General features: G+C 37.5%; 2 protein-coding genes and 1 long non-coding RNA gene across 8 annotated transcripts; 2 read left to right on the top strand and 1 right to left on the bottom strand.

Annotated features, from left to right (window-relative positions):
- The first annotated feature begins 273 nt into the window (after positions 1–273).
- Xbp1 (X box binding protein 1) lies at positions 274–2,741 on the top strand. The gene is made up of 3 exons (XM_012294678.2): positions 274–900; positions 972–1,472; positions 1,703–2,741. Exons 1-3 carry the CDS (start codon positions 632–634, stop codon positions 1,797–1,799), a joined length of 867 nt encoding a protein of 288 aa, XP_012150068.2. The 5' UTR covers positions 274–631; the 3' UTR covers positions 1,800–2,741.
- Positions 2,742–2,836: 95 nt separating this feature from the next.
- On the bottom strand, positions 2,837–18,590 carry Pax (paxillin). 5 transcript variants are annotated; one of them, XM_012294682.2, is made up of 10 exons: positions 18,411–18,590; positions 11,778–11,929; positions 7,670–7,823; positions 7,460–7,589; positions 7,010–7,211; positions 6,022–6,336; positions 5,769–5,942; positions 5,477–5,707; positions 3,961–4,081; positions 2,837–3,888 (listed from the first exon to the last, which is right to left on the bottom strand). In XM_012294682.2, the coding sequence occupies exons 1-10, from the start codon at positions 18,421–18,423 to the stop codon at positions 3,743–3,745; spliced, it is 1,638 nt and encodes a 545-aa protein (XP_012150072.1). In that variant the 5' UTR covers positions 18,424–18,590; the 3' UTR covers positions 2,837–3,742. The 5 variants fall into 5 exon arrangements, with proteins under 5 accessions (XP_012150072.1, XP_012150069.1, XP_012150071.1 ...); XM_012294679.2 differs by lacking the exon at positions 18,411–18,590 and adding an exon at positions 16,619–16,934; XM_012294681.2 differs by lacking the exon at positions 18,411–18,590 and adding an exon at positions 13,482–13,623.
- On the top strand, positions 13,632–15,090 carry LOC105663740 (uncharacterized). Of its 2 annotated transcripts, none has more exons than XR_001097155.2 (3): positions 13,632–13,770; positions 14,146–14,293; positions 14,413–15,090. It is a non-coding gene; the product is annotated as an uncharacterized LOC105663740 (long non-coding RNA). The 2 variants fall into 2 exon arrangements; XR_013039725.1 differs by having other exon boundaries at positions 13,656–14,082.
- Positions 18,591–18,611: the final 21 nt, after the last annotated feature.

The raw sequence follows: 18,611 nt of genomic DNA on the forward strand, positions 1-18,611 counted from the left end.
ATTAAAGTGTTGAAAAAATAAATCCTATTAAATATTTCTTTAAGTTTTTTCATCGATTTTCTTTTAAATTTCACATTACACTAAAACGTATTTAAACGGGACAAATTTTTGTTCATATACTCATAGCATCATAAAATCAACTTTCCAATTAGGAAATTCCTGAAAAGTTAAACGTTAAATGATTCATACGGAGTATCACCACTGTACATGTATGCGGTATCGTTGCAGGAGGTGGAAATCGCGTAAAAGAATATGATAGTACCGTAGAGAATGACGTCAGTCGGAGCATGCAATTATTTGTCGATGGTGGTGGTAAACAAGTATGGGAAGAAGCGCAACGTGGCAGCCAATAACGGTACACCACATGTAACGTTTCGCGTTTCAACCAGTCACATCGTAAGTTGGAGTACGCCGTATTTCTAGGATGTTCCATCCCCGGTCATATGCTGCAGTATGCCAGTTTGATTACATCAGCTAGTAAAAGTGCATGAAATTTCTTGCCAAGCAGTGTTATGTTTCCGATCAGTTGTGATTCGGCGTCTCGAGGAAAGAGAACAGCGGCAAGAGATCGGCCAGTGACTTCATAGAACAAGTGATAATAGTAAATTCATTCCGTATTGAATGGCAGATTATGAGCGTATTGAAAAGCGTTATCATCACTTTGCCTAAGGGCTTGTCAAAAGCACCTGGCGTCATTTCGGTCAATGAATTTCCAAAATCCGTGTCGAAATTTCATTTCACGACATCCGCGTTGAGCGATAAAGTAAAAATGGAACCGAAAAAGATAGCGAAGCATGATGAAATGCAGGATGAAAGTGCGATATTCAAAACGGATGTTTGCGTTCGTGGAAAGAAACGACGACTGGACCACTTGACATGGGAAGAAAAGCTACAGAGGAAGTATGTTGATATTCTGTATATAATGCACAATATGGATATTCTCAGATCTGCAAAGTTTCTTCTTTTTACAGAAAATTGAAGAACAGGGTAGCGGCTCAAACTTCTAGGGACCGTAAAAAGGCCAAACTCGACGAGTTGGAAGAGACTGTTAGAACTTTGAGGGAACAAAATGAATTGTTATCTCAGGAATGTGCTATGCTCAGATCACAGAATGAATTGTTGGCCACCGAAACAAAAAGATTGAGGAAGGATAAAGATGCAAAGAATTCAGGGGAATTTGTTTGTTCTATGTGCCAGAGTCGTGTCGGCTGTAGTGTGTCCTCGCTGGGATCTACAGTATCCCCCTCTCACCCTCTGCAGCAGGGTGGAACAGTACAGCTGGCACCGTCTCTGACACTAACCCCAGGAGCAGCAATTCTCCTGAAGATATTGACCATCTACCTCCTCTTGAAGAATTGTTTGGCGACCTCCAAGGAGACGAATACATCGAACGACTTGAAGAACTTGCAGAGAGTCTTTTGCGAGAAGTTACCGCAGAAGTGGAAGCAAATTCTCATAGAACAAATGAACAAGTGAGTACTTTGATGACTCGCGAATAAATTTGTTAAAAATAATTGTGTTTACATTACAGGAATGAATGAATTGTTTGAAAGATTATGATACCATGATTTTTTAAAACATCGAATTTCGCGTCAGAAGTCTCTGATTATCGCTAAACATTTCATTCGTTTCTAGATTAATATTGTTAATTTACAATTCAGACTTCCTTTTGTTAATGGCATGATGATTGTGTCTTGCATAGGTCCAGGAAAGTACCGGTGAGAAATGTGGCCATTCGAAAGGAGTGGTGGGGAAGACATCAGAAGATGTGGAAACCGGTAGAACCCCTAGAAGCATAAGTACGCACCAATCATGGCATTCTGTTACTAGCACAGCCTCTGCATCTTACGTTACAACAAACGCAAACGCACCTATATCAGTAAAACCAGAAATTGAAGTAAAACAAGAAATGGATACACACGATTTAGACACAATTTACGGCACCTACGATGAAGCTACCAATTCTGTAACCATTATTTATCCTGGAGACGACAGCAGCGTGGGTATTCAAGAATGTGTTCAAGAAGTGGTCACGGATGGTGTTTCCTCGATCGAGGAATCGTCGCATCTGACACCGAATTGTTACTCCAATCAGTTGTCGCCGTCTTACACAAGCATGGATTCAATGTCTCCGTCAAGCATACATTCCGAAGATATGGACACTAATGTTACAGTGGATACTAGCATCGCGTTAGATTCCAGTGCATCCGATTGCGGATATGAATCGCATGGTTCTCCAACACCCGATGTACGTAATGAAAAATGTAACGTAAACTTAACAGACCTTTGGCACGAAAGTTTTACAGAATTATTTCCTACGCTAGCCTGACAGTGTCAGTAGGGAAAAGACACAATCGTTATCTGTGATAATACGTTAACCATGCTTGCATAAGATGACATACTTTCGAGCGTCATTCGATTTTTGGTTTTATTCGTTCTGAGCTTAAGTACTTTAAAGAGAACGATATAGCACAAATTGTGACGAGGTATCGCTCATTTTTCATGAACTGGTAGCACTCGTATTTAGTATACAATTATCTATGTATTTTTATATTCGTATTTGTATATTGTATTTGTTCCGAAAAACGACACTCACTATTTATAAATAATTTTTTTTTAAACACATGTCTGGAATAATTAGATGTTAATGTATATAATACATATTAAATGTTTATCGAACAATAACAAATTGAGGATTACTGTGTTAAGAAACAGTATGCCAAATAAATGATATATCTCTACTTCGTACTCATTATTTATATTCCTATGTTTCCCATCGTTCGATGAAAAATCGAAAGAAATAGCATTTAAAAAAAAATTTGCTATGCATTAAGTCTTAATTTTTATTCATTAATTTATTATATTTTGTTATGTATTTGTCATATATATATATTTAACAGAGGCTCCTTAAACGGTAATTTCAATATCGTGTAGAAACAAACAGTTTAAAAAGAGTAGCTTCCACAATATGTTCCATTTAAAAACTATAAATATTTTATAAACCTGTATCAAATTTAATGAAAGAACCATTTAATATTCCATATAAATATTTTTCAATTGGCAGCTATCGTACTCAATTATATTATATATAAATCTCTTAACAAATACATTATTAGTAAAAGTAAGCTACGAGTTAGCACCTTTTATTAATCCTTAAGTTGTATGATCAATGATGAAAGTACTTGATACAAAATATCCATGAAAATATTAGCAACGAATCCTTATTAAGGACAATGGAAGATAAAGTTGACTGCAGATAATCGGTCACCTTATCCTTCAGATAAGATGATGATATATACGACAATACGTGATACATAATTGTGAATTCTTGCACCATATTTAATGTTAAGATTTGTAAAAATCTCTAAAGGCTGTTTTGATTCATAATAAGCTTAGATCGTGAATAGTTTCGTATAACGACTAAAACGATTACATGCCCTACAGATATAGACGTACATTGGGGAGCATCGTAGGCTTCCTCAGAAAAAAATGAGGACATAGGAGAAGTGGTTCTATCCTGATTTTTGGTTAATAAATTTGTAAATGTGAAGATTTAAAAATTTTTAAATTTACATATTCGGTCTTTTAAAGTCGAAATCACGCGGAGAAAAACTTTTCTTTCTGCAAAAAAACCTGCGCTGTATCCAAGTGTACATCAGGATTCTATAAAACGGTAAGTAATACCAAGCAAAACAGCTTGTTCGTCGTTATGTTACAAATAAGAATACTCTGCGGTAAACGTTTAGCCGAACAGCTTGTCAAAACATCCATGACAATACGGCTTATCATTTTGTTCTTTGAAAGTACCTTTGTTCAATTGTTTTAAGCAAAACGCGCATACAAAATGTTCTGGATGGAACTTCCGGAACATGGCGGTTATGCAACGACCTGAAACAACAGCTTACTGTTAACGGAATTCCTGCGAAAAAAGAATGATTAAAGTCATAAATATATGTGCACCTGTAATCGGTTTATGACATCCTGCACACAGAGATCCTCTTTTCGCATGATAATGGGTTTCACAATAAGGCAAACCTTCGTGATCAAAGAATGACCCTCCCTGGAATTTTTGTCTACAGTCCTGTAAATAAAAAAACAGAAGCATGTATATCGCTTGAAAATATTTATGAAAAGAAGACTTGTTCAACGAGTCATCGTTGATTTAGTTCGTATATTATTGGCATAACTAGCTGGAGATTTAAATGGGTTTATCCCTCTCTATCGCGCTCTTCCAAGTACAGACTAAACCTTCTGACATGGCAAGAGGGACGTAGAGCATAAGATTTTCGAAATTTTTGAATTCTAATAATCGACTAATGGAAGACGTTGACATTATTACTAAGTCCGATGAAAATTCCAGTTACGCTAATATGCTACGCATGTAGCAAACAAGCACGGACATGGTGGCACGTGGCTAAATAATCTATGCCGTCATCGATTATACACTGTATGTGAAGCGAATACCAATAACTCGCAGCAGTTGCACGTATTATAACATACATCGCTGGCATCAAACCATACTTGTCTTCAGCGAAGACATATGGCAAGAGACAGCATCAGAGTCAGTGAACGCTAACTCTTGTGTTGTGTGTGTTTTTTGTTTTCTTTTTTTTCCTAATTTATTTTTATTTTCCATACAATACTAACAACTGCTATTAGTGTGTGTACGATCGATTGTTAATAACATTAATAATCTCCTAACTAGAAAGTGTAATAATTTGCCGATAAATCAATTTCGACTGCATCAACGTCCCATTAGAATAGCATATTATAAATTAACAACGCCCTAGCTGTATTTCCGTGTACTGTACATCTATGTGTGTGGGTGTATGTGTTCGTGGGTGTATGTCCATGAATTCGGCGAATCAATAATTTCAAAGCGGAATATACAACGACGAGGTCGCATCGATGCATTTTCTTCTTTCAAAATAACACCAAATCATCTGCTGAAAAGTGAAATGTATAGGGGAAGAGGCAGACTCCGCATTGATGGAGTCTGGCAGCATTTATCAATGGGGGAAAAAGGGCTTTATACATAAAGATATCGAAGCATAGCGATGCGGTCTTCCGCATCGTTTATGCTTCCTCTTCTTCTTCTTCTTCGTCATCGTCGACACCGACGCATTTCGGGCAAACGGGTTTGCCCTCCATTGCATAAAACGACTTTCCAGAAACTGGTTTCTTACAATCCTGCAAGTGGTATAGTTTAGAGCAACCGAAACATCCTTTGGAAAATTTAACTTTAACCCTTTCGCTACGGCGATACGAGCGCACATATGGGAGCAACAAAGCTTTTTCCTTCTATTATACTCATGTTTGCCAATTCCTTCAATTTTGACTTTTATTTATCGCTCTTCCGTATACGTTTGATCGTCATAAACGGATGAGCTTAGTCAGCCTCTGTAGCCAAAGGGTTAATCCCCAAGTATCGCTGGAAGAAAATATACGTGAAAAACGCTCAGAGACGACAACCTACCCTGCACACGAAACAGTCCGGATGCCATTGACTGTTTAGTGCCGATATGTAATTCTCCATGATGGCACGATTGCAGCCACCGCATTTCGGAGCGAACATGTCGAAGTAATCCTCTCTGCAGTACGGCTTGCCGTCCCGCTCGTGGAATCCCTCTTCACCAAATTGTTTGCCACACTGAGCGCAGAAGAAGTGCTCAGTGTGCCAAGTTTTTTCCAGAGCGGTTACGCATTTCTGAAAATAACAAGACTGGTCGAATACGCGTCTCACCAGACACCAAAGTATCAATCCTTACGTCCAGAATGGGACCGTTACAGTAGGCACAACGGGGAGAGAAAAGATTATGGTAATCCGGCTCGCAGTACGGATGACCCTCCCTCTCGAAGAAGTTTCGCGTGCCTAATTCTTGGTTGCAGTGGGTGCAGGTGAAGTGTTCCGGGTGCCAGGTCTTTCCTAGCGCGGTGATCACCTAGAACAGGTGACGGTATCAGCGTTTATCCATGTAAAGTTGTCTGTATCAAACCATCGCAATCTGTAGATGTATGTACTTGTCCCACGATAGGCTTCTCGCAGGCGCTGCAGCAGCCCTTCTGAGTAGTGTTTACACCTTGGCGACTCATGTCCGCTTGAAGGTTTCCTAGCATAGAATCTAACTGATTCTGTTTCGTCTGAGCCGCTGGCTGCGTAGGATACGGCTCTCCGTGTTGCTGCTGATAATGATGTGTCGTGTGGGTCTCTGTGATATGAATTCGAGTTTGCGCGCCTTCAGGTGGCAGCGGACTTTGCGAACTCTTCGTCGCTTTGTTGGGCTTCGCGTACGGAGAGTCGGTTACCGTCTGATGCTGATGGGATCCGCTGTTGATCTGCAAACGTTATCGGTTAAATATCTCGTAATCGATAAAAAACAGTAAACCAAAACAAGCGTAGCGAATGCGGAGAAAGATCGAAGCTTTAATCAAAACTGCAGAAAGAAGTGGGAAAGATCAGGAACAGAAATTTCAAGTTAATTCACCGGGGAACGTTAGAAGACAGAATGTCAAGGTGCATCGAGGAAGTAAAAACGTGTGTAAGAGAGAAAGAAAGAAAAAGGTTTGAATAAAGACCCGCGGAAGAGATGTCGATTGGTACCAGGCGAGCTTGCAGACTGGCTGAAAGCTTTGAGAGATTTCGTGGATCAGTGTAATCCCCACCTTCTATATTTTCCCTCTCCTACCAGGCGGAAAATCGGCGTGGATGAAGGAAAGGAGACGTTGGGAAAGAAGAGACGAAGAGGTGGTGGTAGATCGGTGGATGGTGGAATGGAAGTTATTTTGGTAACCTAGGGAGCCAAGAATGGGCAGGAATAGTTTTAACGGCACTGTTTTCTCATTCTATAGTAGTGGCTTTAATAGTAAGCAAACATTAGGAAAGCTTATTGCACCCGGTGCTTATCGAGGCAAGTCGACAATATTATGTAACCAAATTCAAGTAATAAAAGTTACTCGAATCATTCAGGATATCGTCAAGAATATTACTGGCGGTGATGCATGTGTGTACCTTGAATTCTGACAGAGACGCCATTAAATCGTCCAGTTCCTTGGTTGCGTTGCTGGCCGTGTGACCATTCGTGTAACTTCTTTGTACCTCGCTACGATTCAACGAACCGTGTCCTCTGGAAGGATAACCATCGTACACGGGTTGAATCTCCGTCGATGTTTCCTGTATGGTCACTTTAACCTTTCCGTCCGGAGGATAATCCCTTTGATCAAGAAAGTAGTTTGCGTTACGACGAATCTTTCGGTTGAAAAATCTCTGGTTTGTTAACCTTTCCGCTCTAACTCATATGCGATAAAATAGGTCATTGACAAACTCAACACCAAGGACTTGGTCGTTGAACGACTTATCGCTAGTTGCTTAAAAACCTTATTGCTAATACGTTAATGTTCTTTCTCGCTGACATACATGTATACTGTTGAGAGCGGAAGGGTTAAGGAAGAAAGTGCTCACCCGTTCGGTACTGCGGTGCTCAGTTCTTCGAGCAACGAATCAACGGTGGGTCTGGAGGCTGACATACTGCTTGGAGAACGAAGCATCGGACTAGAGTCTCCGTTTATTCCTCCGGAAGATACGCGATTTTCTACGATTTCAGAAATTCGTTGAAGCTCGAACAGCTGCCCGGTTGTCCAAACAATGGACCAAAGTTCAAATAATACTGACCTCGTTCTTGATAGTGCGCATTGTAGCGAGCATTGCTGAGATCTTGAAGAAGCGTGTCTAACTCTGAAAGATTATTGTTCAGAGAAGGCATCTTGCCACCACCGCTGCTTTTGGCAATGTTCTCCTCTATCGCCTCTCGATTTTGATAAGTCGGCTGGAACAATTCATTACCAGGTCGTTTCCTTCTTGTCATACACAACGACAAGTCGAATAGTCGTCATCCAAAAAAATTTTTGGGATAGTCTATTTTACGTATCTTTCGATTAACGTGTTCAGCCTCAAGGTTGCATCGAAGTTACAAGGTCATACATTTGATCCGTGAACGTTGATCTATTTAGCATTCTGAAGGTCACATACGTAATAGCGATGCTAATGCTAGTACCAGTATCACCAATACCAATGCCAACACAAAGGATTGATTCGATAAACATGTCAGAGCAAGTTTGAAACGATTCGAGAGATGATTTTGGAACGAACACGAGGGACGGTGGTCGGTTTGGCGGGCGAGTTTCTATTAAAAGTGTATGACGCCTCGTCCTCCGCGCGTCCACCTAATTGATAATGTATTTACAAATTCCGCGCAGCATCTAATGACATCACGTTTTGAAATAATACAGTTCTGCGGGAACTTGGCACTGAGACTAGAGCAGTTGTTTTCTTTTTTGTTTTCTTTCCCCTAGATTTAAAAGCGAGCAGCTCGAATCCACTCTGACCCATTCTTTCTTTCCTCCTCGCGAAAGCTTCCGAAAGAACCGTGGACAGAATGCTAAATTTACAGTGTCCAATGTCACCGACGAATAATTGCTTCGGTGGCTCTCAAAATACCTTCGGGATATCCAGCGATGATATTAAAAATGTCGAAAATACGAATAGAAGCGACTCCTTTGATTTTCAAGTACGATCAGAATCGTATCCCACATTTTCAACTTATCTTTTCGCGTAAAGTGGAACGGTCCCTACTTAAAGTGTTTTTAACTTCGTTCAGAAAAGTCTCGATGATCATCGGAAATCAATAAACGATTTCTCTTTTTTGCGACAAAGAAGTTATACGAGAATGAAATATCCTGATGATGGAAACTAGGTTGCTTTCGGTGAGTTGTCGTTCCAAAAATATCCAATAGCGAACCACCAGCGGCGAAACATGTCGCGGTACATCGAATCCTGCAGAACGAACCCTGTTTAAAATCTCTCAAACTGGAACTCGAACTCGTTCCCCGAACACCGGGTTCGCAGCTTGCACAATTTCTTCCTCAAGGCTGTCGAATCAAAAAATAAACAGCAACCAATTACGGCGAGCTGCCAAATTAATCAGGAATTCGCTAAAATTTTCATGGGTAACTTTGCTCACACCTTGAACCGATTGATTTAAAGAGGGTTGTGCGCTCAACATCTAATTTACAGAAAGAAGAAAGAAAGTATCCTGATAGACTTGAACTAAATTGCAGTATCGAGAATACATGTAATAAGCACTATTATTAGAAAGTATACTAAGAAACGATGCTACGATCAGGATATAATCGTATCACGATACTAGACATTGAGTAAATCAAGATAGCAGAACCTTGACAAACAAGCCTCTGACATGTATAACGTCGCAATCGGTTATACTTTGCAATTTTTGTAAACGATACATCTTCTCTAATCTCTCTAAAGATAGCAGACATATTTCTGTCGAACAAAGTTACTGCTTCGCTGCATACATGAAACATTCGTTCGCGAAGCGTTCGCTCGAAGCAGCATGTTCGACGTTGGGCTAGCGGCAACGAAATGTTTCGACGGGTCATGAAATCGTTCCAAGAAGCTGACACGAGCAACATGCGTTTTATGATTTACATCAAGTACATTCGTCAAGCCGTGAAAACATTTATCTTCGTACACGCGACAGGTGGCAGATATAAATTAACGATAGAACCTGGTGTTCGTTATTCCTATCAACTTTTTTCCCCTCGCTTCGCGGAAAACTGATCTTTCTTCTGGACTATTTCTTTTCTTTGGCAATATAAAGTAACGCCGGTTCATAGGTGCAATAAAATCTATTTATAAGACGAAGCTCCAGAGATGTTCGAAAAGACATTTGCTATATTTACTGCCAATGTCGAGGAAGTTTCTCTCGCGAGGCTAAAACTTTAACTCTTCGAAAAAGTTGAAGTTTCGAATGTGCAGAATTGCAGGAAACTTGCATCTTTATAAAAAAAAATTTATACTTTATCTTGATATTCTCTATTCTTGTTATATTATATGAATATGGATAAGTTTCAAAATTAGGCACCAATGTCTCGAGCACGTTAACGAGTTAAATCGAACGGAAAAAGGATGTAACATATAGGAATAAATTTATACCTGTTAACGCGTTAAACGGTCCAACTGTCGCTTGCGCAAGAGGGAACGCGTTTAAAACGATCGATAACGTAACCAGACGAGGCAATTAACTTTCGGATAAAGTTGTATTTTATAAAGAGTATCGGTTTTGGCATCGGCTCGACTCAACTGTGCAGTTGGCTCGTGACACGAGTCCGTCGTTTCACACAAAGCGGAAAAATTTAGCGGCCAAAGTTTAACGGCGAAAAGCTGAATAATAGATGCGAATCGATAGTCCAGCGGGAAATGTAACAGGTGTTTCATGGGAAAAGGGATCGATAAAACTTCAAGCAAGACTAGAAAACTATCTAAGCTTGTAACGTTTACTGTGTGTATATTATCCGATGAAGTTTAATTTATAAAAACTATTTTGTTTAAATATATGTTTATTATTTATTGGTATTTGATGATTGAGGCGGTTCTTTGAAATAATTTTTGTCATTTCCCGAAATACTGGAAACTGGAACGACACGTAACCTGAGCCCACTTCCTCTTTTCTTCTTTTTTCCTACATGAATTTACCGCTTTGTGGCTGAGTGATTCAAGTAGTCGATTTTAGAAGCAATATTGGTTCTAATTTTAGCTAATCTTTGCGTCACACGCATATCTGGAATGTGTCTGTTTTTTCCATCATTCATTGCGCAATTCCAATTGATTCATATTCAAATTGGAAGAAAATAGATCGATTCAGTTTTATTAGACGTTGAAGCATTGGTAAAAAAATGCGATTGAATTACGTGATAGAATGTTCTGATCGTAAAAAGATACAAACTATTTTGATTCTTCATTGAATTTGTTCTGTCAAATGGATACGATCGTAAAGATTCGTATTTATGGATCTGAAAAGATCATTGTGATAGTTTTTCAACTGAGACAGCGCGACTAATCGCTTTATTTCGAGACGTTATGGAAAACCGAAGGAAGGTCAGTTGGCGCGAAGTTCGAAAAGGAGCCGCAAACGGCGGGTCGTCAAAATATCGATATTTCATATTGCCAACTTCATTGTGCTTATGTCTGTGGATTTCTTCCTTATCGGCTTCGTATACTTTCGATATTATCCATTAGTTTTAATATCGTTATCGATTTATCTGTTCAAAAATATTTGAACACGTTTGATATTCATAATACTTCTGTTGTCTTATTATGAAAATATAATTTCAAGTAAAGAAGATACGTTAAATTCAATCTTGTTAATTGAAGTTACGTAACAGGTTTAAATTAATACTTTAAAAATTATTTTCTAATAATGTTCTGAAATAAAAACGGGGAACAGATAAATTATATGTATTATCTATAAATTATCCACAACTACGTGGCACCCCCGCCATCTGCCGCAGAAACTTATTACTTTCGATATATAAATCCTTTAATCATTCGTCGATAACTCGTTGCGACTTTAAGTAATTTCTTGAATTAACGTTCGATCGAATAGTTGGATACAATTTTTCATTAAAAAGCATTTTACTCGCGTAAGACCTTTTTATCCTTCGAAATAAGTGGTAACACTGCGCATGTACTTTTTTACCGACATTTTTTATAGTCTATACTGGACTTGTCGTTTAAATGTGAAAGTGTTTATACAACGGTAACGAACATTTATAACCGACGTTAATCCTCGATCCACGGAGATTAGATCAATCGAAAGATTAAACCGACAATTAATCATCGAACCTAATCGATACGGCGGGCGCATCAAATTCTTCGGATTCGATTGTTAATGGATAGTGTATCGTAAACAAAGCGTACATACCGACTGCGAGGGAAGGGGAGAAGTTCGATTATCGTACGATCTGTACGCAGTGGTTCGTGCACCGTTCAATGATCCGTAACCAGGAGTTGCATTACTGCCGACATGATTGCCCTCCGATGATACAGTGTTTTGTAGGTCCGCCAACAATGCATCTGAAATCAGTCATTTAACACCATAAATGACATTGAAGACTATCTTCGATTATCTTCAAAGATGTCGAGAAAACTCGTAATACAGATCGTCCCGACAAAGATCGAAAATATCGAACGATGCATCGAGTAAAGATTTATATGACAATCTCGATCTCTGCTATTACTCTTAACGACAGTATCGATGTATATAGTTTATCGATAATCGATATCATCACTAGTGGGTACCACTCCCAAATGTTCTCATTATCTTGCGACAGAATAACGAAAAAAGCGATGACGCGAGTGTTGTTTAACCTCGAGATAAGCGTATAAGGTAGCATCGTGTACAGGTCACAAAAAAACTGTTCATTTACCAAGACTCAGAAGATTCGTTTCCGTTTTCGCGGTGTTGTAAGCTTCGTACAGATTAGTCGTCTGAGCCTGCGATTCACATCCTGTTTCCATCGCGAGACAAACTACGGCACACCCACTGTTTCCACAACGTCGAACTTTGACACGTACTTCCGGCTAAATCGAAACTATGAGCGAGATGATTTCCAGGAAATCGATGTCGTCACGGGTTCGTTCACCGTTCGAGAATTTTTCACGCACGGAAAAAGCAGACGCGTAATGTTCGCCGTATTTGCAGACTACGCGAAAAGTTTAATGGCACTCTACGGAAATATATCAGCGCCCGTTTGCGTTTTAACGATTACATCGAGCGAACGATATATCGTTCTACGGTGGATGACGCTTCCTTGCACCGAGATATCGATATGATCGATAAACTACAATAAGATCAAATACAGTGTCACGTGGTGATCGCGATATAGACAGAATTTTCGCGCGCGCGGACGTGTGGCGATCGACAAAACGGTACTGATTGTCAATAAAGTTCTCGGTAAAACGACCGGCTTTGAGACCGGAGAATTGAAACCTGGAGGAGGCAAACTGGACTGGAGAAGGAGAAGGAACAAGAGATGGAGGGAGTGTTCTCATAATAAGGGAAGTAGGAACTCGATGCTGTTTCGAAGGAAAAGTAGCCTAGTCGACTCGCAGAACCGATTACGAAGAAACGCCGCGTTAGGAAAAAATCTGAGTACACGATATATCCGAATCGAATAGTTGAAGTCTTTCGAGGAATTACAAATATTTTTTATTTTGTCTGTTTTAAGTATGCTACGTGGTAATACCAACAGTATATTTCTGAATTTTCAGGTTATCGTAAGAATGTTTAATTAATAAGGTGGCTCATTATATCAACACTGATTTCAGGAGACAGATAAAACTGTGAAAACGAATGAAAGGATCACACGCTTGAATGAGATTCGATGCTGGCAACAAGCCTGCCGAGCTTCCCCTGGTCTATTTTATACTTATGAATCATACTAATTTCTTCAAGTAAATTTGAACGGCAATATTGCTCGATTGCAATACGCCTCTCGACATATCACACGTATTTCGTTGTTGCAGTATAGATTGTTGCACGATAAAAATGAGATCTTGTTATCTTTTGTACACGAGCTAATCAAGTTAATGAGTACCGACGTTGTTTCACTGTATAATTACTTACTTATGTATTGTTCCCAGCGTGCATGTTTTTGGATCGTTGCCCAACGAACCGGTGAGATTGGTGACACAGGTCTCATAATGTCGGTCATATTATTATGCTTTCAACAGTATAACATCAGATTTTACCGAATCGAGCAACACGAGATTCAATAAGATTCAACGATAAATTTCTTTATAAATATCTGCGAAGGATAAAATGAAAACTTCGGTCAATCACTTTTCAGTAACCTATGAAAAATATTAGACACCGCTTTCTTGAGAACACAAACTGCGAAATAGCGAATACGAAGGTAGAGCAACGACTAAATTACTGTTTGAACAAAGGAAACGTTAAAAATAAGTCTTTTCTTCTCCTGCCAATTACATTTACTATAAAGTTCGCATAAACTCAAGCACCTGCAGCTGACATCGCAACGCAATAAAAATAAACGTTCAAATTTAAAAGCTAAATTATATGATAAAGAATTAAATATATGTTCATAAATATTTTGATCACGGAATTTTAAAAAAGCGAACTTAGGATTATCTTTCAAAACAAGGGTGATTTTATAATCGCTCATTTACTGACCATCCGTATTTAAAAATACAAACAAGGTCAACGAGTAATTAATTTTGTAATCAACAATTCAATGCGTACATACTGTATCTTTTCAATTATATTTTAGTAAAATTTGTGGTAAAGCGCCGACTGAAGGTATCAACGAAGTAATAGACACCAAAGGAGATCAAATAAAGGAATAGTCACTTCACAAATTAAGCATCCAAGATAATCAAGGGAGTCACTACGAAACAGTTTTCAGCGATTATGTTTTGGTAAGCATCACCTTGCAGATGAAGAAACTATCAAAAGCAATATAGAAATAGTTAAAAATGAATAGTTACATTTGAATGCACTATCGTATTTATAATATGTATCGTTTTGTATATTGCAGAAAGTAGTGGGCTTTTGAAGAAACGATCGATAAAGTCGCGAATGTGTTGCTGGATCAGATGAAACTGGCAACACGTGTTGTTTCTTAAGCTGCATCTACAGAATCTGTGTTACGTGAATTCATCTCCTCCTTCCTTTGTCCCTATTCCCCTTCCTTCTTTCAACCTTGTTGCTGTCCATCTCTATTGCACACCTTCGTTTACACACGATGTTTATAGGCGAACGTTTTCACCTAGATTCATGACGACAAACTCGCCAAAAATAACCACGAGTACCTAATCATCTCTCAGTTTTCTCCTTCTGTTTTGACTTTTCTCCAAAGCTAATATCTCTCCTTCGAGGATCCTGAGTTGAAAAAAAATAATTCTTAATGATAAAAATGACGCAAATGCTGAATACTGATTACAGTAACATGTGACAGGAATGTAATGGGTCAAGTTGAACCTATTTGAGAAGTTTACGCGACGCAAAAGCGTAGGCAGTTAAATCACGCACTGTCGTGCCTGATACGGATATGCATACATCAGCCAAGGTTCGATCAAGGAAGAGATACCTACGCATGTATTGGACCATTACACGATCTTTAATGTAATATTATGCACGATAAACAAGCGATTTCCGCGTAACCTGTACTCTAAGAGAAAAACATGTATAAATTATATCCAGATGCATATCCTAACTTGTTTCCATCGCCAGTTTTTTAAACACTAGGGATACACGATTTTGAAACATCGGGGTTGTCCAAAGGTGCAAATTTAACTGAAATAATGATAAAGTGTTATCTTTCATTAATCAAACTGTTTTCAAATGTTATTAAACTTTCAAATCTCAAAGTCATCATTTTTTTATAATATACACGGATAAATTCACTGTTGGTAACAGCTAATCTGCTGTGTCGATAAAGCAAGATTGTACATTAGAATTAATTCTAATAGTAACGAATAGATGGCACACGCTAAAGAATCGGTAGGTAGTATATTTTTAATTCAAACTTCGTTTAGAACGTACAGAGATCAAACTACCACATTCTTCTTATACATTTCCATAAAAAGAATCGTCAGTAAATAATGACCTGAACAATTATTTCAGAAAGTTTAGTGTCAAGGTAACCCACGTCGTAGGTGAAAGGTATTCCAAAAAAATTGTACAAACTGTTGCACTGTGAGTCATCTTTTCGGTCAAGATCAAAAGCGCATTTTAAAAAATAATTTAAACTCGTAGTCTGTGAATATGCAATATTAAGGCAATATTCTTACCGCGTAATTATATATTTTAATTTGCAATGGTTTTTGTAACATAAATTCCAAACAGAAAATTAGTTAAGCAACTACTTTATAAAATGTAAAAGATGCAATACGACAGTTGTTTCGAATTAATCTTCGCGCGTTAACCTTTGAAAATATGCCAAAAATATAAATCCGACAACGGTTCAAGAACATTATAATTTCCTGGGACGTCATATAGAAAGTTCTAGAAAAACGAATATACGCAAGCAATATAATCGCTTATCCAAGAACATTAGAGTTTACGCTAAAATTGGAGGTTATCATAATAAATTAAAATCAAGGCTTATGAATTTTATTCAAGGAGATGAACGACAAGCGCATTCATTTCAGAACATTTTAACGTCCTCTTTAAACCGACAAAAAAGAAATGGATTACATCATGAGCAATTGAATCTAATTTAAAGGTCCACGTTAATGATATCGCGCGCAGTTACAGAAATGGAGATTATAACAGTGCAGATTATAAAGTGACACAACAATTATCATCTTAATGCTAAACTTTTTCAAAGAGAAAGTTATAAAAAGTAATATACAATTCGTATTTCTAACTGGTAATCATATTACGTATGCAAAGAGGTCGCATATATGCACATACGCATTCATGATCGTTAGAAACAATGTTCATTCTCACTAAGGTTCATTCTATTTCGATTGTTTACGCTCGATTGATGAAATAATATTTCATTTCAGTCTAGGTTATTAACCCACTAATTTCCAACGGTTGACAATACAATTTTCAGACATCACAGACACGCAGTAATCAATCCATTCTTATAGAGATCGTGTTAAAGAAAATAGGTACTTATAATACGAAAAAAAAAACGAGATAACGAGATAATGACCATAAAAGGCACAAAAAATATTGTGTGTACAGAACTTTTATTATTAATGGATTAAACGTGAAAAGAAACATCAACTCACATCCAGGTGGTGCACCCTTTTTAATTGTGATTTTATAGGGTTGATAAATAGCAGTCGGTTCTATTTTTCCGTACATCGTTCGGTCCATAGCCATTCTCTTTTTTCTTTTTCCTTTTCAACGTATCACTTGTAATCACACTGGCAGTCATTAGCTTTATCACAATGTACGCGCAAGAATTACGAATTCATTAAACACATCAACGTGTAGTATTATGCAGCACTTTTGCCGTGGCAATGCTTCTCTTCACTGTCTATCGCGAATGACCGAGCTGTGTGGAGGATCGATTGGTGGTGGGGCTGATGCACACACCAAGCGGCCACTTGTTGAATGTCGTCTGCGAATTTTACACGCATAAGTATGCGAATAAATCGCAAGTCTGTTTATTTATAAAAATGTACGTGGATACATTAACCAATCAATCGTTATTTCTTAAGAATTCTAAACTGATTTAAATACTTCCTCACGCGATGCGTAAACTGGTTACGCACACACATCATGCGTTAACAAACCTCAAACTTTTTTTATAAAAGATTAAATGGATGTTTTCTCTGATATAATAACACGAAAACAAATTCAACATTCGACAAGTTAAAATAAAATAGTACATGTATTACTCTTTTTAAAGCGGATAGACTGATTTTGACCAAGGGAAAACGAGAAGTTCAAATGCACCAGTGTATTTCAGGCGTTCGCCCGCACTAACCATGTCCGTCCTCTCCCCGCGACGCCAATAATGAGAGGACAACGGCGCCGTGAAATACACTAAAAATACGTAGAATCGTTGGCACAAGTTACTCAGGACGCGTTTGTAATATTATGTTGTTTTAAAGGTCTCTTCCGGTAAAATGATCTTCGCAGGTCATGCGTGTTTTTCGTCTTATCAGATGAGTATAATATTTATTAAATTATTCCTTGCGTTAAAATTATTCTAGAGCTTGAAAATTACAATTTCACTGAAAAAATGAAAACGTATCTTATCATCCTGCATTATCAAATGAATATCGCTTACAGAAATCAAACTTGAAATAAAAGAAGATCTATACAAATAAGTGATATCTTTACCGCCAATATGCAATTAGTAATGAAATCTACTTAAGTTAACAAAAATTTTTAATCTAAATCAAACACATGTCAAACAACTGTAGTTAAGAAGTGAATCAGTGTAGTGATGTAATAAGATGTTACCACTTGTAGTCGTTAAGATAATAGTTACACATTTACTTTTTTTCTTATTTTTATTATAAACTTACTACATAATAATCAAATTTTATTGTTAAATCGTAAAGTATTTTCGACATATATTACACTTAGGTAATAGTGTGACCTACTGTTAAATGAATGCACATTGTTGCACGATTCCAGTAATAACTACTTACTTATAAGATTGGCATTTAAGTTCTTATAACAATGGAGTACATGTATAAAATTAAACAAAATCAAAACTACCAACTTATATTCGAATTATTTAACATAAATTCGTTTAAATTTATACATAATTTTTTTAACAATATTTGCGTATATCGACAATGTTATTGAACATAAATACATAATCGTAATTTTGTTAATAAATATTATATTTATGAAATTATTTAGTTAAGTTAATGCATTGATTGTTATTCTATATAATTTCTAGAAGCGCTTTTTCCAAAAGTAAGGGATTAGTAGAAAAAAAGATCAAAAAATAACGGCACCGAATAATACGTACATATCGAAATGTTCGACTATTCTGACAGTTTAATTTAGATTTGAGGTTATTTCAAAAATTATGGGTTTAAATTTAAAGTTACTCACCTAAATCGTCCATCTTCAATGTATATTGGCTTTAACAAACACTATTTCACGAATCGCACCACAGTTTAAATAATTACAAACAACAATTACAACAAAATACGTCAAAAATGTATATTAAATTCGCCAGTTCGAGCTGAGCAAAGCAAACATCAAATATGGAGAACCCGGTCTTCATCTTTCAATTTCCAGTATTATTGCCTA

This window comes from Megachile rotundata, chromosome 10, assembly GCF_050947335.1.
Source record: "Megachile rotundata isolate GNS110a chromosome 10, iyMegRotu1, whole genome shotgun sequence".
NCBI classification, from domain to species: Eukaryota; Metazoa; Arthropoda; class Insecta; order Hymenoptera; family Megachilidae; genus Megachile; species Megachile rotundata.